General features: G+C 61.8%; 1 protein-coding gene across 2 annotated transcripts in view; it reads right to left on the bottom strand.

Moving 5' to 3' along the window:
* The window catches only part of IRAK2 (interleukin 1 receptor associated kinase 2), a 37,021-nt gene extending 13,423 nt beyond the window's left edge, over positions 1-23,598 (bottom strand). For both annotated transcript variants that reach the window (XM_055135748.1, XM_055135749.1), the window contains exons 1-2: positions 23,436-23,598; positions 15,780-15,962 (exon numbers count right to left, since the gene is read on the bottom strand). In XM_055135748.1, the coding sequence (XP_054991723.1) occupies positions 15,780-15,962; positions 23,436-23,529 (277 nt within the window). In that variant the 5' untranslated portion in view covers positions 23,530-23,598. The remainder of the gene's footprint in view (positions 1-15,779; positions 15,963-23,435) is intronic.
* Between the last annotated feature and the right edge of the window lie 664 nt (positions 23,599-24,262).

Genomic DNA, 24,262 nt, shown 5'->3' with positions numbered 1-24,262 from the left:
ACCCAAAAAGCAAAAAAAAAAAAAAAAAGGCCTGAGAGACAGGACGGCGGGGACGGTGCTAGACTTGCACACAGCAGACCCGGGTTCGATCCCCAGCACCCCACATGGTCCCCCCCGGGCACACCAGGAGTGACCCCTGAGCACAGAGCCAGGGGGAAGCCCTGGGCAGAGCCTGGTGTGTCCCCAAACCACCCCCCCTCAGAGATAAAAGCTCACGTCCCACCGCTATCGCGTGTAAGCTCGTCTGCTGGCCTTGCTCCAGGCACTCAGGAAGAAATAAATCTCGGAAGAGCTTAACTAGCCACAGACTTTTCTCCCACACCCTCCCTGGCTGAGGTGTCTGGGGAGATCTCAAAGCCCCGGCAGCCGCTCCCGCACCCAGGGCCCCCGCCCTGCCTCCGGCTCCTCTGCCCAGCTAAATATTCTGGATTTTCTGGGGCGACGTCTCCAGATCCCAGTGGGAACACCCCACACTGCAGGGCATGGAACGTTAGAGCCAACCACTCTCGACGCACAAAGTCAGGGACACAGACGGTGTCACTGGCCACAGCCGCTTAGTAGGACAAGGACCTCACACCCCCACAGGGAGATACAACAATTTTCACAATTTTTCATCTCTTTTTTTTTTTTAACTTTTTTTTTCTTTTCAGGTTACACCCAGCGATGCACAGGGGTTCCTCCTGGCTCTGCACTCAGGAATTACCCCTGGCGGTGCTGGGGAACCATATGGGATGCTGGGAATCGAACCCGGGTCGGCCACATGCAAGGCAAACACCCTACCCGCTGTGCTATCACTCCAGCCCCACAATTTTTCATCTCTTGATCATTCCATTAGCCATTTAGCAGTAACAAGCAGTGGACAATAAGTTAATGTCGGCCTGCAACGGGCCGGGCTTGGGGCTGGCTGGGAACACGGGGGCGTGGTGGAGGGAAGGGGCCACGCTGGGGGCTGGGCTGGAATACTGACTCTCGAACAAATCACCATGAACAACCTTGTACACCGCGGGGTTCAAGGGAAGTGGGGGCTGGAGGGAGGATGAATACGATCAGGGCCAGCCGAGCTCGCCACCCTGATTCTCAACAGCAGCTCGGCCCAGGCTGCCCAGGCGTGGACCCGCGGTGGGCCTGGGCACCGGCTCGGAGTTTTGACTTAACACAACTCTGAGGGGTTTCTCTCTGTCTCTGTCTCTGTCTCTGTCTCTGTCTCTGTCTCTGTCTCTGTCTCTGTCTCTCTCCCTCTCCCTCTCCCTCTCTCTTCCTCCGCCCCCTCTGCTTTTTGGGTCACACCCAGCGATGCACAGGGGTTACTCCTGGCTCTGCACTCAGGAATCACACCTGGCGGTGCTCAGGGGACCATATGGGATGCTGGGAATCGAACCCAGGTCGGCCGCGTGCAAGGCAAATGCCCTCCCCGCTGTGCTATCACTCCAGCCCCTCTCTTTCTCTCTCTCTCTCTCTCTCTCTCTGGCTTTTTGGGTCACACTTAGAGATGCTCAGGGGTGACTCCTAGCTCTGCACTCAGTAATTCCTCCTGATGGTACTCAGAGGACCATATGGGATGCTGGGAATTGAACCCGGGTCAGCCACGTGCAAGCAAGGCACTCCTGGCCTATTGCCCTGGCTCCATCCATCACTTAACACAACTCGGAAACGCTTCTCCTGTGTTTCGTTGTGTCCCTTATGACGTTGGGGTATGTTTGGGGGGAGAGGCCCATCCAGGGACGCTCAGGGATCACTCCCTGTGGGGCTCAGGGGGCCCTGGGGGGCAAGGCAAGTGCCCGCCCCCTGCACTCTCGCTTGGGCCCTGCCCGTTACTCTGACTAGAGTGAGCCCAGACAAGCCCGGGGAAGGCCAGGCCACGCACTTGCCTGACCTCTGCGCCCACCACGGAAAGTGGCCCAGCTGGGCCGCCACGGTGCGACGGTCCTAGACACAGAACAGAGAAGCGCTGGGCCCCAGGGCGGGAACCCCGAAGTAGCGGGGGTGGGGGGGCTGCTCTGTCCCACGCCCCAGACGGGGCCACAGCCGTACACAGGCCACGCCGAGCCGGCCACTTCAATGCTGACACTCTTCTAGCGGCACGTGGCCCCGGGGCCGCAGAGGTGACAGGCACAGCGGCCAGAGCCCCTGGGGGGACCCAGGCTGATGGAGGCACCTGCCCCGCGCCCTGGGGGTGGCCTTGCGGGGACTCCCAGGGACAAAGCAGCAGCAGACCTGCAGGGCCAGAGCCCGCGGGCACGGAGGGTGGACAGGTCAGCGGGGGGCACTGAGGGCCATGCCCTCACCCCCTCTTCCCTCTGCTCCCCGTTCTCCGAATATCCCCGTTCGGGAGCGGGGACACCAAGTCCTAGTGAGCCCAGCACCCCGGGGGTTCTGATGCCCTCCGTCTTTGAGCAGAGACAGGCCAGTGTCCCCAGCTGACATCAGATCTCAGGGTCGCCCTCATCTCCTGGGACTTCCCGTGTCCGGGGCGGGGCCGGGCGCGCTGGAGCACAGTGACAGTACCCGGCCGGCTGGCTCCTCCCGCACGGACACCGGGGCCCCGCAGAGCACCAGCCTGCTGACCAGCCTTTCCGGGTAAGCAAGGCTGGAAATCCCCGCCCTGCGCACGCCACAGGCAGTGTTTGTTTTTCTTCTTCAGTAAAATCCTGCGGTTCCGACGGCCCCTTCTGAATCAAGAGCAGGTGATTCAGCAGTAAATGGCCGGGCGTCGTGGGGCAGCTCCGAGACGAGCAGGGGGAGCCACCCTCCTACCACCCAGTATCTGCCTGGATGCACATTCACACACGTGTGCAAGCTCACATGTGTGTGCACACACACATGCAAGCTCATACATGTGCAGACAAACACACATGTGCGCTTATATGTGCACATGTGCATGCTCACATACACATGCCCACTCACATATACGTGCAAACTCACATACATGTGCCTGCACACACACCTCCCAGCTCAAGTGAGAGTCAACATCAGGCAGTTTGAGCGCACGAGCCTCGATGCTCATCACCGAGTCCCCTGCAGGGACCAGGTCCCCCACAGCAGCTGACATGCCTCATTCTGACTCACCCTTCATTCACTTGGCCGTTCACAAATTCACTCACTCATTCACTCACTCCTTCATTCACTTGTTCACCTACTCGCCCATTCACTCACTGATGCACTCACTCATTTCATTCACTTATTCACTCCCTCAAGAATTCACTCACTCATTCTTTCACTCATTTCCTTTGCCAATGCCTTCATCGACTCACTAATGCACCCACTCACCCACTCTCTCCTCAGTAACTCACCCACTCTCTCCTCAGTAACTCACCCACTCTCTCCTCAGTAGCTCACCCACTCTCTCCTCAGTAACTCACCCGCTCTCTCCTCAGTAACTCACCCGCTCTCTCCTCAGTAACTCAACCACTGTCTCCTCAGTAACTCACCCACTCTCTCCTCACTAGCTCACCCACTCTCTCCTCAGTAACTCACCCACTCTCTCCTCAGTAACTCACCCACTCTCTCCTCAGTAACTCACCCACTGTCTCCTCAGTAACTCAACCACTCTCTCCTCAGTCGCTCACCCACTCTCTCCTCACTAACTCACCCACTGTCTCCTCAGTAGCTCACCCACTCTCCCCTCAGTAACTCACCCACTCTCCTCAGTAACTCACCCACTCTCCTCACTAGCTCACCCACTCTCCTCAGTAACTCACCCACTCTCCTCACTAACTCACCCACTCTCTCCTCAGTAACTCACCCACTCTCTCCTCACTAACTCACCCACTGTCTCCTCAGTAACTCACCCGCTCTCTCCTCAGTAGCTCACCTGCTCTCTCCTCAGTAACTCAACCACTGTCTCCTCAGTAACTCAACCACTGTCTCCTCAGTAACTCACCCACTCTCTCCTCACTAGCTCACCCACTCTCTCCTCAGTAACTCACCCACTCTCTCCTCAGTAACTCACCCACTATCTCCTCAGTAACTCACCCACTCTCTCCTCAGTAACTCACCCACTGTCTCCTCAGTAACTCAACCACTCTCTCCTCAGTCGCTCACCCACTCTCTCCTCAGTCACTCACCCACTCTCTCCTCAGTAGCTCAACCACTCTCTCCTCAGTAACTCACCCACTCTCCTCAGTAACTCACCCACTCTCCTCACTAGCTCACCCACTCTCCTCAGTAACTCACCCACTCTCCTCAGTAACTCACCCACTCTCTCCTCAGTAACTCACCCACTCTCTCCTCACTAACTCACCCACTGTCTCCTCAGTAACTCACCCACTCTCTCCTCAGTAGCTCACCCACTCTCTCCTCACTAGCTCACCCACTCTCTCCTCAGTAACTCACCCACTCTCTCCTCAGTAGCTCACCCACTCTCTCCTCACTAGCTCACCCACTCTCTCCTCACTAACTCACCCACTGTCTCCTCACTAACTCACCCACTCTCTCCTCAGTAACTCACCCGCTCTCTCCTCACTAACTCACCCACTCTCCTCAGTAACTCACCCACTCTCCTCACTAGCTCACCCACTCTCCTCAGTAACTCACCCACTCTCCTCACTAACTCACCCACTGTCTCCTCACTAACTCACCCACTGTCTCCTCAGTAACTCACCCACTCTCTCCTCACTAGCTCACCCACTCTCTCCTCACTAACTCACCCACTCTCTCCTCACTAGCTCACCCACTCTCTCCTCACTAGCTCACCCACTCTCTCCTCACTAACTCACCCACTCTCTCCTCACTAACTCACCCACTCTCTCCTCACTAACTCACCCACTCTCTCCTCACTAACTCACCCACTCTCTCCTCACTAACTCACCCACTGTCTCCTCAGTAGCTCACCCACTCTCTCCTCAGTAGCTCACCCACTCTCTCCTCAGTAACTCACCTGCTCTCTCCTCAGTAACTCACCCACTCTCCTCAGTAACTCACCCACTCTCCTCACTAGCTCACCCACTCTCCTCAGTAACTCACCCACTGTCTCCTCACTAACTCACCCACTGTCTCCTCAGTAACTCACCCACTCTCTCCTCAGTAGCTCACCGGTGACACTCTCTCCTCACTAACTCACCCACTCTCTCCTCACTAACTCACCCACTCTCTCTTCAGTAACTCACCCACTCTCTCCTCACTAGCTCACCCACTGTCTCCTCAGTAACTCACCCACTCTCTCCTCAGTAACTCACCCACTCTCCTCACTAGTTCACCCGCTCTCTCCTCACTAACTCACCCACTCTCTCCTCACTAACTCACCCACTCTCTCCTCAGTAACTCACCCACTCTCTTCTCACTAGCTCACCCACTCTCTCCTCACTAACTCACCCACTCTCTCCTCACTAGCTCACCCACTCTCTCCTCACTAGCTCACCCACTCTCTCCTCAGTAACTCACCCGCTCTCTCCTCAGTAACTCACCCGCTCTCTCCTCAGTAGCTCACCCGCTCTCTCCTCAGTAGCTCACCCGCTCTCTCCTCAGTAGCTCACCCGCTCTCTCCTCACTAACTCACCCGCTCTCTCCTCAGTAACTCACCCGCTCTCTCCTCACTAGCTCACCCGCTCTCTCCTCACTAACTCACCCGCACTCTCCTCACTAACTCACCCACTCTCTCTTCAGTAACTCACCCACTCTCTCCTCACTAGCTCACCCACTCTCTCCTCACTAACTCACCCACTCTCTCCTCACTAGCTCACCCACTCTCTCCTCACTAGCTCACCCACTCTCTCCTCACTAGCTCACCCACTCTCTCCTCACTAGCTCACCCACTCTCTCCTCAGTAACTCACCCACTCTCTCCTCACTAGCTCACCCACTCTCTCTTCAGTAACTCACCCACTCTCTCCTCACTAGCTCACCCACTCTCTCCTCACTAACTCACCCACTCTCTCCTCACTAGCTCACCCACTCTCTCCTCACTAGCTCACCCACTCTCTCCTCACTAGCTCACCCGCTCTCTCCTCAGTAGCTCACCCACTCTCTCCTCAGTAACTCACCCACTCTCTCCTCAGTAACTCACCCGCTCTCTCCTCAGTAACTCACCCGCTCTCTCCTCAGTAGCTCACCCGCTCTCTCCTCAGTAGCTCACCCGCTCTCTCCTCAGTAGCTCACCCGCTCTCTCCTCAGTAGCTCACCCGCTCTCTCCTCAGTAGCTCACCCGCTCTCTCCTCAGTAGCTCACCCGCTCTCTCCTCAGTAACTCACCCGCTCTCTCCTCACTAGCTCACCCGCTCTCTCCTCAGTAACTCACCCGCTCTCTCCTCAGTAACTCACCCGCTCTCTCCTCACTAGCTCACCCGCTCTCTCCTCAGTAGCTCACCCGCTCTCTCCTCAGTAGCTCACCCGCTCTCTCCTCAGTAGCTCACCCGCTCTCTCCTCACTAGCTCACCCGCTCTCTCCTCACTAACTCACCCGCTCTCTCCTCACTAGCTCACCCACTCTCTCCTCACTAGCTCACCCACTCTCTCCTCAGTAACTCACCCGCTCTCTCCTCAGTAACTCACCCGCTCTCTCCTCACTAGCTCACCCGCTCTCTCCTCAGTAGCTCACCCGCTCTCTCCTCAGTAGCTCACCCGCTCTCTCCTCACTAGCTCACCCGCTCTCTCCTCACTAGCTCACCCGCTCTCTCCTCACTAACTCACCCGCTCTCTCCTCACTAACTCACCCGCTCTCTCCTCAGTAACTCACCCGCTCTCTCCTCAGTAACTCACCCACTCTCTCCTCAGTAACTCACCCACTCTCTCCTCACTAGCTCACCCACTCTCTCCTCAGTAACTCACTCACTCTCTCCTCACTAGCTCACCCACTCTCTCCTCAGTAACTCACCCACTCTCTCCTCAGTAACTCACCCACTCACTGTGTCAGGGACCAAAGTTTCTACCAATGCTGACAGGACTCTTGGTAATGCACCAGCCTTGCATGTGTGAGTTCCCGGGTTTGACTCCCAGCACCAGACACACAGACAAACCTGACAAGACCCCAACCTTAAATGAGTTCAATTAGTGATGACTGATGGCCCCTGGGAGGAGTTCTAAGCTGAGAGCACATGTGGGGGCTGCCAGACAGTCTTACCAACATGGGTGCCACAGAAAGCGTCCCAGGCAAGTACTCTCGAAACAGAGACGCAAAGAAGGCAAGGACGGGCCATGGAGAGCAGGCAGGTGGCTGAGAGGGACAGGCATGTGCAAAGGGTCTGAGGCAGATACAAGTCAGGGTGTGCCGCGCCTGCAGCCATTCCTGGGAACTGAGCGAGGGAGGAGGGGAAAGTGGCAGCTCAGAGGTGAGCAGCTGGCAAGGGTTAGACCACATGGGAGTCACGGTTAGGGGAAGTCCCCTGGCACCCCCAGGGACCACAGGCGCCCGCAGCTGAGACAGCGGTCCCTCTCCGACCCCAAGCTGCCCTGCCACACGGCCACATGATGGAGCTCTGGCCAATGAACGTTACTGCCGGGGCCACACCCTGGCTTGGCTCTGCATGTCAATGCCATCAGCGCTTCCTGGACAGAGCGATCAGGAGATCTCCTGGCAGCGACCGTGTCACCAGTGACTTCACCAACCAACTACAAGAGCACGGCAGGCCACGGCCAGGCCTGGGCGTGGGGAAGTAAATCTCTGTCACGAGAACACGTCCGTTTGCAGAGCTCACCTGTGAACGCAAAGGAATCGAGGTCCTCCCCACCCACGGATGATCTCAGTGACGGCCGAGAACAAACACGGGACAGTTCCTCCCCGCCCCCTGAGAAACGGGGACGGCGCAGGCACCCCGCACGCACTGTCCAGCCGCACTGACCAGGCCTCACCTTTCCCAGGGGAAGGGAAGGTGACCTCCAGCCTAGCCGTCTCCCGAGGTCACAGAAATGCCCCCTCCCGGGGCTGAGCCCAGCTCCCACCCGGAGCACCGCCAGGGATGATTCCCAGCGCAGAGCCAGGAGGAAGCCCTGAGCCTCGCCGGGTGTGGCCCAAGAGAGACTAAAAGCATAAGCAGAAAAAAACTAAAAAGCAAAACTGAGTCCTGCCTCCACACAGCTCGGAGGGACACAGCTGCTGCCACAGGGCAGTCGCCCCGCAGGGCTCTGCGCCAGCCCAGGGCGCCAGGGTCGGCTGCGGGCGCTCTGCTCTGCGCCTCACTTTCCTCGTCTAGGCAATGGCAATTTCTCCCCGGACCCAGACACACGCCTCTGGCCCAGAGCCCTGGCTGCTTCCTGCAGGCGGAAGGGCAGAGGTCGAGGAAACTTCCAGAAGAGCCACCACAAAGCCGGGACAGCTCTGCTGCCTCCGGGGAAAGATTTGCTTTGTGTCCCCTGCGCTTCCGGCAGTGGCCGGAAATTCCCCTTCGAGCCCCACTCCAGAGAGGAAGTGAGTGTCTGAGTTGCCAAAATAGCCGAGACCGTCAAGATTGCACAACCAGGGGCCCGAGCCACAGGGCGGCTGGGCGGGTGCTTGCCTTACCCGCAGCCGACCCAGGTTCGATCCCCAGCACCCCGTGGAGTCCCCTGAGCACCACCGGCAGTGACCCCTGAGTGCAGAGCAGGAGTCAGCCCTGAGCATCACTGGGTGTGGCCCAAAGATCACGCTGTGGAAGAAGATTGTGCAACCAGGACGAGAGTGGGACGAGGGCTGGAGCAGGAGCACAGCGGGGAGGGCGTTTGCCTTGCACGCGGCCGACCCGGGTTCGATTCCCAGCATCCCTTAAGGTCCCCTGAGCACCGCCAGGAGTCATTCCAGAGTGCATGAGCCAGGAGTAACCCCTGTGCATTGCCGGGTGTGACCCAAAAAGCAAAAAGAAAAATAACAGTGGGATGAGGGGGAAACCAAAGAGAAATTCCCGGGTGCCGCCACGCCAGCCAGATGGTGGGGTACACCTCAGCAGCACCCCACGAACTCCCTGTCACCAGGGAAAAGTGGCCTTCGGGTTGGGGCCTGCCCTTAGTGGCCTCACCACCCCCCCGGCCGCCCGCTGGGCTGTGCTGAGGCCGGGGGGTCTGCTAGGGCCCAGCTCCGGCCCCTGTTCCTCGGGGTGAGGCTAGTCTGGCCTCTGAGGCGCTCTGCCAAGTCCAGCTCTGTACACGCGTGTGCGCGCCCTGCTGGTCACCTCTGCAGCCTCGCCCGTCTCCTGCATGTCCCCTGCACCCTCCACAGACAGGACCTGGTTTTTCTGGTTTGTTTGGGTGTGGGGGACACGCCCAAGAGTGCTGGGCCCTGCAGTGCACAAAACCTGCACTACCCACTGGGCTTTCTCCGCGGCCCCCCGGGAGACATCTCTTTCTTTCTTGGGGTGGGAGGCGCACACCCAGCAGTGCCCTGGGTCACTCCTGGCTCTGTGCTCAGGGGACCACGTGGGCTACATGGGACGGAGCCCAGTGGCCGCGTGCAAGGCAGACATCCTACTGCAGTCTCAGCCTCCCGGACACCATGTCCTTCACTCATTTTTTTTTTCGGGTCACACCCGGTGATGCACAGGGGTTACCCCTGGCTCTGCAGTCAGGAATCACTCCTGGAAGTGCTCAGGGGACCATATGGGATGCTGGGAATCAAACCCAGGTCGGCCGCATGCGAGGCAAACGCCCTACCCGCTGTGCTATCACTCCAGCCCTGATGTCCTTCACTCTTTACTGTCGTGTCCAGCTGCCCCCAGCTCAGGGACACGGGTCTCGGTCTCCAGCCTCACAGTTCCTGTCACCCACCCCAGGCCCCAGGCTTCGGCCCCCGGCTCCAGAGTTCAGCGGTGAGCATGACCCGGCCCTTCCTCGGAACACAGACGGTCACAAACATTTGTCCCGTTCTGGTCTCTGCCCCTGGGGATCACAGTCCCCTCCTTCAGGGGGTGACCGTGGCCCCTGACCCTGAGTCAGCCCGGCTTCGAATGACATTTCCCTCCCCCAAAAACCACGTCTCCCAGACTCCTCTGCAAGCAGCAGTTCCGCGGGTTCCGAGACTGGGTTCGAGTGGTGACGAAAAGGGAAGAGGAAGGGCCCAGGCGGGCGAGGGGCCTCCCAGGGCTGAAGCCACGGGCCCTGCGCCAACCCGCAGACCTGGCTTCAGCCTGGCACCCAGCGGGCCTGCGTGTGCCCAGGAACCCCCCCCCCACACACACACACGCTTCTCAGTGCCCAGCCTACTGAGCCGCCGGAAGTGGCCCCCAGGCCCCCCCCGCCCACTGCCCACAACACTGCTTGGGGGGGCCCCAAAACTAAACTAAGCCCAAAAAAAGGAAGAAAAAGAAAAGTGCTCAGCTGTGCGGGAACAAGCCCACAGCACGCAGGGACCGGCCTTGCCCACAGACGACTTGGCCCCGTCCCCGGCACAGGACCCTGTGCCCGCCAGGAGGGGCCCCTGGGGACAGAGCCGGGAGCACGCCCTAGCGTGGCCCGTGTGACCCAAAAACCAAAAGGGGGAAGAAAACGACGGGGCCTGACCTCGGCCTGTCTGACCCCGGTCGCCCCTGAACCTCAGAAAGGTCTTGCCCGACGCGCAGAACAGAGGCTGGAGAGATGCTCCCTGGGCCGGCCACAGCACAGGGGCCACTGGCCTTGCACGCAGCTGCCTGGCTCGAACCCGAGCACCCTGTATGGTCGCCCCAGCCCCCCAGGAGTGACCCCTGAGTGCAGAGCTGGTGTGGGTCCTCCACAAAAAAAAAAAAAAATTGGGGGCCGGAGCGATATCATAGCAGGTAGGGCGTTTAGCCTTGCATGCGGTCGACCCAGGTTCAATCCCAGCATCCCATATGGTCCCCCAAGCACTGCCAGGGGTAATTCCTGAGTGCAAAGCCAGGAATAACCCCTGAGCATCTCTGGGTGTGACCCAAAAAGCAAAAAAAAAAAATTTCCCTTACTACCACGACGGCTGACAGGGGAGCCAGTGCTGGGCCCAGCCCCGCCCAACAGCCACAGGAGGGCCACACGGCTTGGGAGCCGAGCAGTGGCCACAGGTTGAACTTTGCAGAACTGAGACCTGGACCCAGGAGGTTCAGGGGATCAGGCCCTCGGGACAGGGAGGGAGGGACAGGGCCCAGGGCATTAGGTCTTGCCCGTGGCTGACCCAGGTTCAATTCCCGACAGCACCAGGAGTGACCCCTGAGCACCGAGAGGGGAGTAAGCCCAGAGCATCGCTGCGTGTGTCCCCAAAACAAAAATAAAAACAAAAATAAAAACAAACTACGATCCAGGCCCCCACGGGCTGGAACTCTGGTTTCGCGCCCAGTCAGAGATAGCACTGGCTGTGGTCCCCAAACAAAACCACAACCAACAAAACAAACGGAACAGAACCGGAGGCGGGGGGAGGCCGGGACACGCAGAGCACTCCCCCGTGCAGGGGAAGCCCGCCCGGCAGGAGAGAAGCAAGAAGGCCTGGGCGGGCCCCCGGGCCCCGGCAGCATCTGCAGACCGGGGAGAAACCAGGAGACCGGGGGCTTCGTGCTTCTGCTGAGAGTCACAGCCGAGGCCACTGGTGCCTGTCACAAAGGCCCACGGCCCCCCGGAGGCCCCCGAGCCGGGCAGGAAGTGGGCCGGGCTCCCCAGTTCCCAGAGGAGAAGGCACCAGGGCACCCCCACCCCCGGCCCCCAGGGCCCCTGCCAGAGGCTGCCGGCTCGGGGTTCAGGGGCCGCAGCCTCCCGTACCGCAAGGCGAGTGAGTCTCCACACGCTCACAGCGCGGCCTCGGGGCGCAGCCGGGGTGCCCCGTGAACGCTGTTTGGGGGCCATGCCCGGCGGTGCTCAGGGTTCCTCCTGGCTCTGCACTCAGGGATCACTCCTGGCGGTGCTCAGGGAGCCTAGGGGGATGCCGGGGATCAAAGCAGGTGGGCTACATGCACGGCAGGTGCCCTCCCCGCTGGGCGGCGACGCAGGCCCCAGCGAATGTGCTCCCTCCGAGGGGCCGGAGCGATAGCACAGCCGGGAGGGCACTTGCCTTGCACGTGGCCGACCCGGGTTCGATTCTCAGCATCCCATATGGTCCCCTGAGCACCACCAGGAGTAATTCATGAGTGCAGAGCCAGGAGTGACCCCTGTGCATCGCCGGGTGTGACCCAAAAAGAAAAAAGCTCCCGGGGCTGGAGCGACAGCACAGCGGGGAGGGCGTTTGCCTTGCACACGGCCGACCTGGGTTCGATTCCCAGCATCCCATAGGGTCCCCTGAGCACTGCCAGGGGTGATTCCTGAGTTCAGAGCCAGGAGCAACCCCTGTGCATCGCCAGGTGTGACCCAAAAAGAAAAAAAAAAAAAAAAAAAAAGCTCCCTCGGAGGGGACCCTCCGCACACGGTGCCTGACCCCTGCATGTCTGAAGAAGTGGCCACAGAGCTGGGCCCCGCCGGGGTGGTCTGTGGGTGGACGGCGCCGTGCCCTCCTGTTCGGAATGCCCTTCAGGCCGGCGGGCGGACACCCGGCCCAACTTCCGGAGGCGACCTTTCTGTTCTGGTAGGATGACTCTATTTTCCGTGTATTTCCCCCCGTGGAAGTTACCCACCCGTGGATGTGGCTGCCTCCGGGATCTGGACTCTGAACTCCTGAGGTTGCTTTAAGCTCCCATCCTTTATCTCTCTTCTTGGTTGCTTTATTTTTTTTTGCGGAGGGGGGGGGATACTGCCCTGTGGCAGACGGGGTGCTCAGGGGCCACTCCTGGCGGGGCGTGGGGCGTGAAGAGCTGGGGACTGAATCCAGGACAGGCGCGTGCCAGGCACACGGTCTCTCTGTGGCAAAGACACGCCTGGCCACGCGGAAGCAGGTTCTAAGGCCCTGGGCCTTCTGCTGCTGATTCCGCTGAGGAAAATCCCAGCCAGGGAGGGGAAGGGCCGTGCTGAGCCCTCGGAGGAGGGCGAGGGGTCCGAGCCGCTCCCCTGTCTCAGGCGGGGCCGGAGGGCGCTCAGGGGCGGGAGGTTCGAGTCTCACAGCTCCGGGCTCAAACTCTGGAAGAGGGAAGTGGTGAGATTCAGGCTCTGCACGCGAGTCGGACCCGGTGGAAACCAGCCCGGGCTGGAGGGAAGCGCAGCGGGCAGGGTCAGAGGCTCCTAAACCACAGCCTGATCCCTGAGCACTGAGCCAGGAGGCAGCCCTGAGCACTGCCGGCTATGGCTCCTCCAAAAATAAAAACGGCCCAGACGCCTTTACACCCCGCCTCCAGCGCAGCAGAGGGGAGGCGAGGCGAGGCGAGGCGAGCACCGAGCGGGCGAGTCGCTCGTCCTTCTGCCTGTTTTCAGTTTGGTCCTGGGGCAAGCTGCTCCCCATCCTTTCTGCTTCCTCTGGCGCAGGCTTGGGGCTCAGTCAGCAGTGCTCAGGGCTCTCCAGGGCTGGGGGGCTGGGGTCCCGGCCGGCCTCCACCAGCACAGGACACACGCCCAGGCCTTGGAGGGGACAGTGGGCAGTGGGCAGGACACCGCCCGGGACTTCCGGCGCACACGGTCTGTCCCCAGAGCTCAGTCCCCACTGCCCCGGGCCCCAAACAAAGGAAACCCACCTGCCCCCCCCACCGCCGTAGCCCCTCAGGACACTGGAGTCCCCCCCCCCAGCCCCAGGAGGCCACCTGTCCTTGCCACAGCGCTGACAGCTACCCGCGGGGCTGCGCTGAGGCGGGCACGGGCGTGTCGGGCCTGCAGCCAGCGGGGAGGCGCCCGGTTAGTCAGTGTGACTGACCCCAGACAGCTCATCACAGTGGCCCCTGCGGGGACCCAGCCCAGATCCCTGCTGGCCCCACCCGGCCCGCCCCAGCGGCCTTTCCTGGGCAGCCGAGACAGCCGGGCACCGCTGCCCCTGCTCCCCGCTGACCTCAGGGAATGCCGCCCCTGCACCCTGCCTGGCCCCGCCCCCAGCCCGTGAGACACCCAAGGCCCCACCGCAACCCCGGGGCCGGGCTGGGGTCCGAAGGCTCGCCCTGCGGTCTCCTCCTCACGGGCATCTAGGCGTTTCGGAACCCGGCAGTTTCCTTCCCTCCAGCCCCCTGACTGGACTGCATGGGGGGCACTGCCCAGCTGGGACTGCCCAGGGAGCCCCACAGCAGGGGTGAGGGGCCAGGGGCCACAAACAAACAGACAAACAAGAAGGGCTGCAGAGGCAGGTGGGAAGCACAGCACCTGGTGTGCCCGCCCGGGAACTGGGCGTCGGGGGGCTCACACCTGCCCCCTGCAGTGGGGCCGGACATCGGGGGGGCTCACACCTGCTCCCTGCAGTGGGGCCGGGCGCCGGGGGGCTCACACCTGCCCCCTGTAGTGGGGCTGGGCGTCGGGGGGCTCACACCTGCCCCCTGCAGTGGGGCTGGACATCTGGGGGCTCACACCTGCTCCCTGCAGTGGGGCCGGGCGCCGGAGGGCCTCACACCTGCCCCCTGCAGTGGGGCTGGGCGTCGGGGGGCTCACACCTGCCCCCTGCAGTGGGGCCGGGTGTCGGGGGGCTCACACCTGCCCCCTGCAGTGGGGCTGGGCGTCTGGGGTTCACACCTGCCCCCTGCAGTGGGGCCGGGCGTCTGGGGTTCACACCTGCCCCCTGCAGTGGGGCCGGGTGTCGGGGGGCTCACACCTGCCCCCTGCAGTGGGGCTGGACATCGGGGGGCTCACACCTGCCCCCTGCAGTTGGGCTGGGCGTCGGGGGTTCACACCTGCCCGCTGCAGTGGGTGGGAAGCGTTCGGGGATGAGTTACTCCAGTAACAAGAAGTGGGTAATTCTCAGGCTTCAGAATTGGGAAATGAAATAAGGGTTTGCGTCATTTCTACTGTGCACTTTTCCTTTTTCGAGTCCTGGCAACGTCGCCGCCCCCCCAACCCCCCGGCACCTCCCCCGACGGTCCACACTGGGTGGGACCAGAGCACGCACTCGTGAGGCCGGAGCTTCCCGGCCTTCTGGCGGTCACGTGCAATGTCTGACCTCAGGGAGCGGAGGGGGCTGGACCCGCTGCTGAGCATGTGGGGCCCCTGGGCACTTCAGGTGGCCCCTGAGGAGGGAGTGATGTGGCTCTCAAACAAAAATGCTTTATTATTATTATTTTCTTTTTGCTTTTGGGGTCACACCCAGCGATGCTCGGGGTTACTCCTGGCTCTGCTCTCAGGAATCGCTCCTGGCGGTGCTCAGGGGACCCTATGGGATGCTGGGAATCGAACCCGCGTCGCCTGCATGCAAAGCAAACACCCTACCCGCTGTGCTATTGCTCCAGCCCTCCCCCCCCTTTTTTTTTTGCTTTATCTTAAGGGCACAGTCCTGCTGCTGAGGTTACACAGGACACGGTCCAGTGTTCCAGCCTCTGGGCTTCTTGGGGACCGGGGGCTGGTTACAGGCCCCTGGTGCTTCTCAGGCTGAGGACAGACCGGGGTTGGCCGCTCGCGCTCCAGCCCCGTCTCTCCAGGCCCTGGCTTTCTTTGTTGGAATCAAGAATCAAAAAAATACATATATTGGGGGGCTGGAGCGATAGCACAGCGGGGAGGGCATTTGCCTTGCACGCAGCCGACCCAGGTTCGATTCCCAGCATCCCCTAGGGTCCCCTGAGCACCGCCAGGAGTAACTCCTGAGTGCAGAGCCAGGAGGTAACCCCTGTGCATTGCCGGGTGTGACCCAAAAAGGATAAAAAAAAAAAAAAACACATATATTGGGCCGGGGCGGCGGTGGCTGGGGCCACACCCAGCCCTGCTCAGGGCTGACTCCTGGCGGGGTCCCGGGGTCCGCAGACGGTGCTGGGGACGGATCTGGGGTCGGCCACGTGCAGGGCCCGACGAGCAGCAAAATTCCCCTTTTTCCTTTTGGTTTTCGGGTCCCGGGCGGGCGACGACGCTCGCTCAGGGGTCCCTGCGGGCGGGGCTGCCCCCCCCCGGGGGCTGGCACTCACAGTCGCTGACGATCTGGGCGGCGCGGTAGAGCTCGAGGCGCTGCAGCAGGTCCAGCAGGTCCCGCACGGTGGCCTGGCGCGCGCCCCACCACCACAGCAGCTCGCGCGTGATGCTCACGCCCTGCACGCGCTCCAGGGACTTGATCCTGCGCAGCTGCGTCAGGTCCGTGATGACGTAGGAGGCTGCGGAGACAGGGGCGCCCAGGAGTCGGACAGGCCCCGCCCCTCCCGCGCCCCCGGCCCCTCCCCGCGCCCTCCGGGACCCCGCGAGCCTCAGTTTCCCCAGCCGCAGCGGGGCGCCCCTTACATTGAGTCTCCCGGCCCAGGCTGCACAGGCGCCCCCCCCCCCCCCCCCCCGGCCTCCAGAGACGCACCTGAAACCAGCTGAAACCAGTCCCCAGAAGCATCTCCGGGATGGGACCCAGCCCCCCCCACCCCCAGGAGAGGCCCCACCCAGCTCTGTCCCCTCCGGAGGGGGGAGGGGTGCTGCGCGCTCCCCCCCCTCCCCATCCTGGGGGCTTGGCTCGGGGCCACAGCCAGTGGTGCTCAGAGCTACTCCCGGCTCTATCCTTGGGGGTCCCTCCCGGAGATGCCTGAGGGACCATGTGGTACCAGGGACTGAGCCCAGAGCCGGGGTGGGGCTCTCTGAGCAGAGCTGACGCCGAGAGGGGCTCCAAAGGGGGCCTCAGGGGCGAGGAGGCCCGAGCAATCTCTCCCTCTCCCTCAGGCAGAAGCCAACCGGATCTTACTCCAGATCTTCTCCTCGGACCCAGGCGGGGAGAGGCGCCTTCCTGGAGTATCTGAGTCGAAAGCCTTCCCCCAGCTCTAAAGAAGTGAACCCGGGGGGCTGGAGCGATAGCACAGTGGGGAGGGCGTTTGCCTTGCACGTGGCCGACCCAGGTTCGAATCCCAGCATCCCATATGGTCCCCTGAGCACCGCCAGGAGTAATTCCTGAGTGCAGAGCCAGGAGTAACCCCTGTGCATCACCGGGTGTGACCCCAAAAAAAGCAAAAAAAAAAAAGAGGTGAACCCGGGGCCGGACACGCCACACGGGATTAGGGCACTCGCGTGCACGCAGCTGACCCCGGTTCCAGCCACACATGTCCCCGAACCACGGCCAGGGGTGGTCCCTGAGCTCAGAGCCGGGAAGCGGGAAGCCCTCAGCAGGGCTGGGTGTGACCCGCCTTCCTTCCCCGCTCACCGATGCCCAAAACAGAAGGACGGAGTGATAGGACAGCAGGGAGGGCACTGGCCTTCCCCGGGCCGACCCGGGTTCAACCCCCAGCGCCCCCTACGGTCCCCTGAGCACCGCCAGGAGTGAGCCCTGAGCACTGCCGGGTGTGTGCCGGCCCATCCCCCCAGACACACACACACACACACACACACACACACACACACACACACACACACTCACATAGGGAAACTGGGAGTACTGAACAGCTAATGTCATCCTTGGCTATCCCAGTTCCTTGCGGAAGTAAAGACGATCGTCGACAGAAACCACATCGAAACTGCGGTTCTGTGAGCAGCTGGAAGCGCGCTCGAGCGGCCCCCCCACCCCCGAGCACCCCCGTTCACGTCCAGCTCCGCAGGCCCGGGCTTAGGAAGGAACAGTTCTTCCGTGGCCAGGCGGGGTTCCTTCCCTCCAGCCGGCCAGCAAGGCAGAGGACGGGGAAAGGCAGGAGTGAGAACGGAGCCTTGGGGACGACCTTCCTGATGGCTGCAAGGCCACCGCCGCCCGAGCACGCACAAGCAGCCCACGGGAGAAGGGCCAGGCCGGGCCTGCGGGCATCACTGCTGAGCTGGGCGCCACCCGGCACCTCAGCAGAGGGAGGGCCGGGAGCAAGCCCCAGGCACTGAGCCAGGACCGCCCCCTCAAAAAACAAACGCCCCCAGGGGCTGGAGCGATGATAGCATAACGGGTAGGGCGTTTGCCTTGCACACGGCCGACCCGGGTTCAAATCCCAGCATCCCATATGGTCCCCTGAGCACCGCCAGGAGTAATTCCTGAGTGCAAAGCCAGGAGTAACCCCTGTGCATTGCCAGGCTTGACCCAAAAAGCAAAAAAAAAAAAAACACCCCCAGAGCCCAGCGGCAGCAGAGGGGAGGGCACTGGCCCTGCAGGTGGCTGACCCAGGCCCGACCCCCGGCATCCCATATGGTCCCTCTGCCCACCAGGAGCGATCCCCGAGCACAGAGTAGGAGTCAGCCCTGCGCACTGCTGGGTGTGGCCCAATGTTCTTCACATTCCTGGGACCTGGGATAATCGTGTGTGCCTGTGCATGTGTCTTTGTCTGTGTGCCTATGAGTTTGTGTTTGTGTGTGCTGGCCCGTGTCTGTGTCTGTACTGGCGTGTGTATGTCTGTGTGCGTATCTGTGTGTGCTTTTGTCTGTGTGTGAGTTTGTCTGTGTCTGTATTGGCGTGCCTGTGTCTATGTGTGTGTTTCAGTGTGTCTGTGTGCCTCTGTGTGTGTGTGTGTGTATTGGCATGTGTGTGTCTGTTTGTGTCTGTGTCAAGGGGCACAGTGGCAAGAACAGACCAGGAGGAAAAACCCAGGTACACGGGAACCCGTGACTGAGATCTCCAAGCCCATTTGGAGCGGGAGCTCCTCCCCCCAGGTCCCCAGCTTTCCAGTAGCTTGGCGGTCACACCCACAAACTGCCCCGGGTGCCATGTAATCTCATCAACAGGCAACACCCAGAGACTCTGAAATAAAGCCCCCGGAAGAGAATGACACAGAATTTCCTGGATATTATATAATACAAAACAAATCGTCTAGCATTGCCTTTTCGGCAGGTTTGAGTGAGACTGGTGTCAAAATATGGAATGTAACCAAAGTAGAGAGAGAGTAGGGGGGAAACTGTCCAAGCAGGGGAAGGGCTAGAAGGGGGGAATACTGGGGATTTGGGTGGCGGAGAATGAGCATTGGTGAAGGGATGGGTGTTAGATCATTGTATGACCGAAGCTCAAACAGTTATAAAGCTCAAAGCTTTGTATCCGTATCTCACGTTGAATCAATAAAAAGGAAAAAAAAGGGGGGGTGCCCCCCCCCCGCTAGTATTGCATAATCCCCGCCCCCGGAATGGAATGGAAAGTTCTGGGTTGTAACTTTAGTCACTGGAAACCCCAGGCCAGATTCCTGGTCAGTGGGAAGTGATGTCAGGGCCAGCCAGGAGCCCGCAGAGGGAGAGGGTGGGCGCCCCTCCCCCGCCCCTTCCTGCGCCCCGCGGAGCAGCCGGGGGCGGGGACAGACGGGACAGGGATGTCACAGGCCAGGCCGGCCCATGTCCAGCGCCCGGCGGTGCCGGGATCCGGGGCGCACACAGGAGTCCGGGCGCCTGGCTCCCACCCTCCGGGCACTTCTCTCACTGCGTTTTGGTTCTTATTTCTTGGGGGATTTTTTGGGGGGTCCCCCCGGCGATGCTCAGGGCTCACTCCTGACCCTGTGCCCAGAGGTCACTCCTGGTGGGCTCAGGGGACGGTAGGCGGTGCCTGGGAAGGACCCGGGCTGACCCGCTATGCTGTGGCTCCAGTTCCGGTTTCTATTGGCCCCTCAGAGCAGGGGCAGGGGGTGTCAGGACCCCGGGGTTCCCGCCTGCCCAGCTCCATCCCTGCCACTCCCACTAGGGGCAGCCGCCATGCCCTGTGCCTCAGTTTCCTCATCGCGTCCCGGGCTTAGCAGAGCCCATGTGACAGGGAATCTGCCGTACCCCATCCTCTCCCAGGTGACCGTCTCCCGCCCAAGGGCTGCCCGCGCCAGCTGCGGTAAGGGCCCCTCCCGGCCCTCCTGTGGGGCGCAGGGGACCCCCCCTCCAGGCCAGGAAGATCCTGGCAGGCTGTGCCCACTTCACGGGGCAAGGAGGGGCTGTGCACGCAGCGGGGAGGGCTTGGCCCCAGGAATCCTGTCAGGGGCCATGGACACCCCCCTCCCTCCGGCGAGAGAGGAGGGTCACCTTCTCCGGGAGGAACAAACACCAGCATGTTTCACAGCTTCACCTTTTGGGGTCTCCCTAAGGAGCACCCCTACATAAGACCCACGCGGCCCTAAGGGGCATCTTTCTGGAAGGATCTCTCTGCAGGGCTGGGGGAGGCCAGCACGCTGGGCCCCGCGTGGGGCAAGAGGACAAACAATCGGGAGGGGACCTCAGAGCACTGAGGGACAGCAGGATGAAGCAGGGTCACGGGCCAGAGCAGGGGGGCAGCTCTGGGCCTGTGGGCACCCCGCCAGCCCACGGGAACCGGCGGTAGGGACCACCCGAGAGATCTCCTGGGACAGAGGGCCATCGGGGTCCTTTTGGGCGCAGCCAGGGGCCTTATGACAGGATGCAAGGCAGCGGGGGGCAGGCAGGGTGAGGGGTGCGTCTGGGGGTGCTGCGCCCGGGCTGAGAAGGCGGGAGGTGGTGGGGGGGACGCAGGGCAGTGGGCAGACACTTGCCTTGCGCGCACCTGACCAGGTTCAGTTCCTGGCAGACCCGACCAGGCGTCAGCCCTGAGCAGGGCTGGGTGTAGCCTCCAAAACCAAACACACAAAAACTTGTACTCAGTACCCAGAAAGGGGGAGGGGGCCTGGTCTGCGAGCGCAGGGGCCTCCCTGGAAGGACAAGAAGCCCTGGGTCTGCAGGGCATCGCCTGACACCCCTGGATTCAGGGCCTCCAACCGCTAGAGTCGTGAGAGGGTCAGTGTGTGGTGTGCTGGCCACTACACCTGGTCACTTTGTACAGACTAGGCAATGAGCACGCTCAGGGCTGATGTTATGGACTGACCATGGCCAGTGCAAAGGCCCTGGGGCAGGACCAGGAGCCCAGGGAGGTTGGAGCAGGGACAGAGGAGGAGCAGGAGGCAAGGGCAGGAGGCAGAACGCCTGACCCACCAAGGGGCCCTCTGGGAGCTCGGAGCCATCCTGGGGTCGTTCCTGGCAGAGGACGGAGCAGGTGGCCAACAGGCACAGACTTGAGCTCGGGCGTGGGCAAGATTCCACTCTGGCCCTGCAGGGATGGGCCGGTGCGGCTCCGTGTGGGAGAGCAGCGCCGGGACTCGATTCCAGCACCACAGACACCAGCAGGCCCCTCCCCAGGGCTGCGGGGATACAGGGCCTGGCGCTGCTTTCAGGCACCCCAGCAGCCAGGGCTCCGAGTAGGGGGCCAGCAGCAGCCCCGAGGCCCAGGGACTGTGCCGGCTCCAAAAACACCTAGAACCCGAGTCAGAACCAGTCAGGAGTGCTGAGACGAGGCGGGCGCGAAGGGGCCGCGGGCAAGAGGCGCGGGGCCTGGAGCAGGGGCAGCTCCGAGCCTGCAGGTGACACACAGCACTGCCTGGGAGGGACGAAAACCGTCTCCCGGGCCTTGGACACAAACCCACAGTCTGGGGCTGTCACAGGGAAAGAACCTACTCGCCCACCCACGCACACTCGACCCTCAAGGGCCGTGTGGTCCCACCCACGGACACGCAACCGTCAAGGGCCGTGTGGTCCCACCCACAGACATGCAACCCTCAAGGGCCATGTAGTCCCACCCACGCACACTTGACCCTCAAGGGCCGTGTGGTCCCACCCACGGACACGCAACCCTCAAGGGCCGTGTGGTCCCACCCACGCACACTTGACCCTCAAGGGCCGTGTGGTCCCACCCACGGACACAGCCATACGCAGCGGCATGTGATTCCGCTGACATGTACACGGGTATGCATCGCAGGATGCAATTCCACTGACATGTAGACAGATACACACCACGGGATCTGAGTCCACTGACACACATACGGATCTGCACCTCTGACACGTACACAAATACGTACCGCGGGATGAGATTCTAACATGTACACAGACACACACTGTGGCATGTGATCCCACTAACATCTAACATATGCATAGTGGCATGTGATTCCGTGGACAGACACGTGCATCGTGTGCACAATGGGGTGTGACTGAAAAGCTGCAGGGTGATACCCAGGAGAGCACAGAGCAGGGACTCTCTGACCCGAGAGTTCCCAAACCAGGACCACCTCACGCCAGAGCGGGGGGGCTGTGCAGTGGGTGACAGCGAAGGGGTCAGGCTTCTTCGGGGTCAACATTCCAGCACTGACAGTGGGGAAGAACGGCCATCTCTGGAAGCCACTGAATTGCACACTTTGCTTTTCAGGGTCGGGGGTCAGACCCAGGGGCCCCACACATGCAGAACAGTGCTCGGCTGCAGAGGTACAGCCCCTGGCCCCAGACTGTACTCTCTATTTTGTTTTCTGGCTTTTGGGGTCATACCCGGCGATGCTCAGGAGTTACTGCACAAAAAGACACGATGCTCGGAAAAGAAATCACACACCATTTCCCCACTGTTGGGGGGGGGGCCCTAGCAAGCACCCGCGGGCACCAGCAGGAGGGCCGGCTCACAGCTCAGGTCCGACTGGCTCATCCTGTCTCCCGCCACACCCCACGATGCGCATTCCCGGGAATGCTTCAGCCTAGACCCAGGCTTGGGCGATGCTGAGGGGAGCGGCACCCCGTGTGCGGGGAGTGGGGGTCTGTTCCTGGACATTCCCGGCCTCTCCCCAGAGCAGCCCCCCACTGTGACAGCCAAAACTCTCCAGACATTGGAGAATGTTCCCAGGGGCCAAAAATCACCCCTGGGGGTGAACCTCGAGGTTCGAATACCTGTTACTCCATCAAACTGGACAGCTCTCACACACACACACACACACACACACACACACACACTCTACAACTATGCACGTGTACTATATACTCCTGTATAAATGGCAAATTTAGAATCTAACATTTTGTAGGGGGTGGGCCACACCCGGGATGCTCAGGGGCTACTCCTGGCAACTCAGAGTCACCCCTGGCGGTGCTTGGGGCACCACATGGGATGCCGGGGATCGCGCCCCAGCCAGCCCAGTGCAAGGCAAATGCTCTCCCGGTGGCTGGCTTGCTCCAGCCCCTATAATCTCAATTATTTTATTTATTTATTTTTTTGCTTTTTGGGTCACACCCAGCGATGCACAGGGGTTACTCCTGGCTCTGCACTCAGGAATTACTCCTGGCGGTGCTTGGGGGACCATATGGGATGCCGGGGATCGAACCCAGGTGGGCCGCGTGCAAGGCAAACGCCCTACCCGCTGTGCTATCGCTCCGGCCCCCCAATCTCAATTCTTAACGCGGACCACACAGAGCTGAGCCATGAAATCACCCGCACCCACTGCTGGCGCCCCCAAATGGGGTCCAGACTCTGGCCCCAGGCCCCGGTGTCCCCACACTGGAGCTGTGGATGGAGTCCCGGAGACCCAGCAACCCGCCCAGCATCAGGGCAGGGCGCTGGACCTAGCCTGGGGTCTCCGAGCCCCACCCGGGAATCCCGGCGGACGCGAGGGCGGAGCGGGGCTCATCCCCACCGCAGCAAGGCCGCGCCCCAGGGACGGTCACTGCGGGCAGGGGTCCAGCGGGTCATCCGCGTCAGGGTCTTCCCCGGGCGGGGAGCACAGCCAGCACCCGGGACTTGCTGACCATCAGTACTGTTTCTCCTTAAAGTCGGCCAGGTCAGTGGCCGCAGAGGGCCCCGAGGCGGACACCTGGCCGCGGGGACACGGGGGAAGGGGGTGTGACCCAGGGGACAGGGGCGCCCGGGTCGCGACCCGCGCCGCGGACGCCGGGTTCCCACGGCCACTCACCGAACTGCATCCAGTCCCACTCGCTGAGCGTGTCCATGTTGCGACATAGATCGTCCAGGACCCACGCGGGCAGCTGGTAGATGTAGCAGGACATGGCGAGAGCCGCCGCCGACTGAGCCCGGGGCCACCGGCGCCGCGGCTCCACCCGCAGCCCGGGAGTGGGCGTGGCCAGCGCCCGGGCCGTCACTCGGCCGGGAGTGGGCGTGGCCATATACAGGACCGCCCTATCGGCCTGGAGTGGGCGTGGCCACACGGCCGACCCGACAGAGAGCGGGTGGGGCCATACTGTCGGTCCGCCCAGGGAATGGGCGGGGTCATCTCCCGGGCCGTCTCTCAGCCGGGCGTGGCCAGATCCAGGACCGTCCTATTGGCCGGGGAGTGGGCGGGGTCCCGTGCCGGTTCGCGGAAGTGGGCGGGACCAGGAGCGCGGTGCGCGGCTGCCCCCTAGCGGTCGCGGGGCTGCCAGGGGAAACTGAGGCCTCATGTGCAGTAGATCGGGTCCGGGGCCACCAAGACTCCCGAAGCCCATGCGTTCACGGGACGTTCTCGCTGAGGGCGGTGTAGCAATAAATGATAAACATACTGAATTTTTTTTATCAATTGCATAGTCAATTGCATAGCGAGTGCTGCTGCTGACAGAGGCAGAAAGGCCCGGAAGCAGGGTAGTCAGTCGGGAGAGGCTTTTCCTCTTCGGGGCCTCCCAGCAGTACTCAGGAACTGCTCCTGGCTCTGTGCCCGGGGCTCACTCCTCCCCGGGCCCTAGAGACTTGGTCATCACAGCGGCCGGCACTGACCCCAGGCGGGTCTGGCCTGACCGCAGAGGGCGG

The sequence above is a fragment of the Sorex araneus genome, chromosome 4 (genome assembly GCF_027595985.1).
Source record: "Sorex araneus isolate mSorAra2 chromosome 4, mSorAra2.pri, whole genome shotgun sequence".
NCBI classification, from domain to species: domain Eukaryota; kingdom Metazoa; phylum Chordata; class Mammalia; order Eulipotyphla; family Soricidae; genus Sorex; species Sorex araneus.
This window is presented reverse-complemented; position numbering and strand designations above follow the sequence as displayed.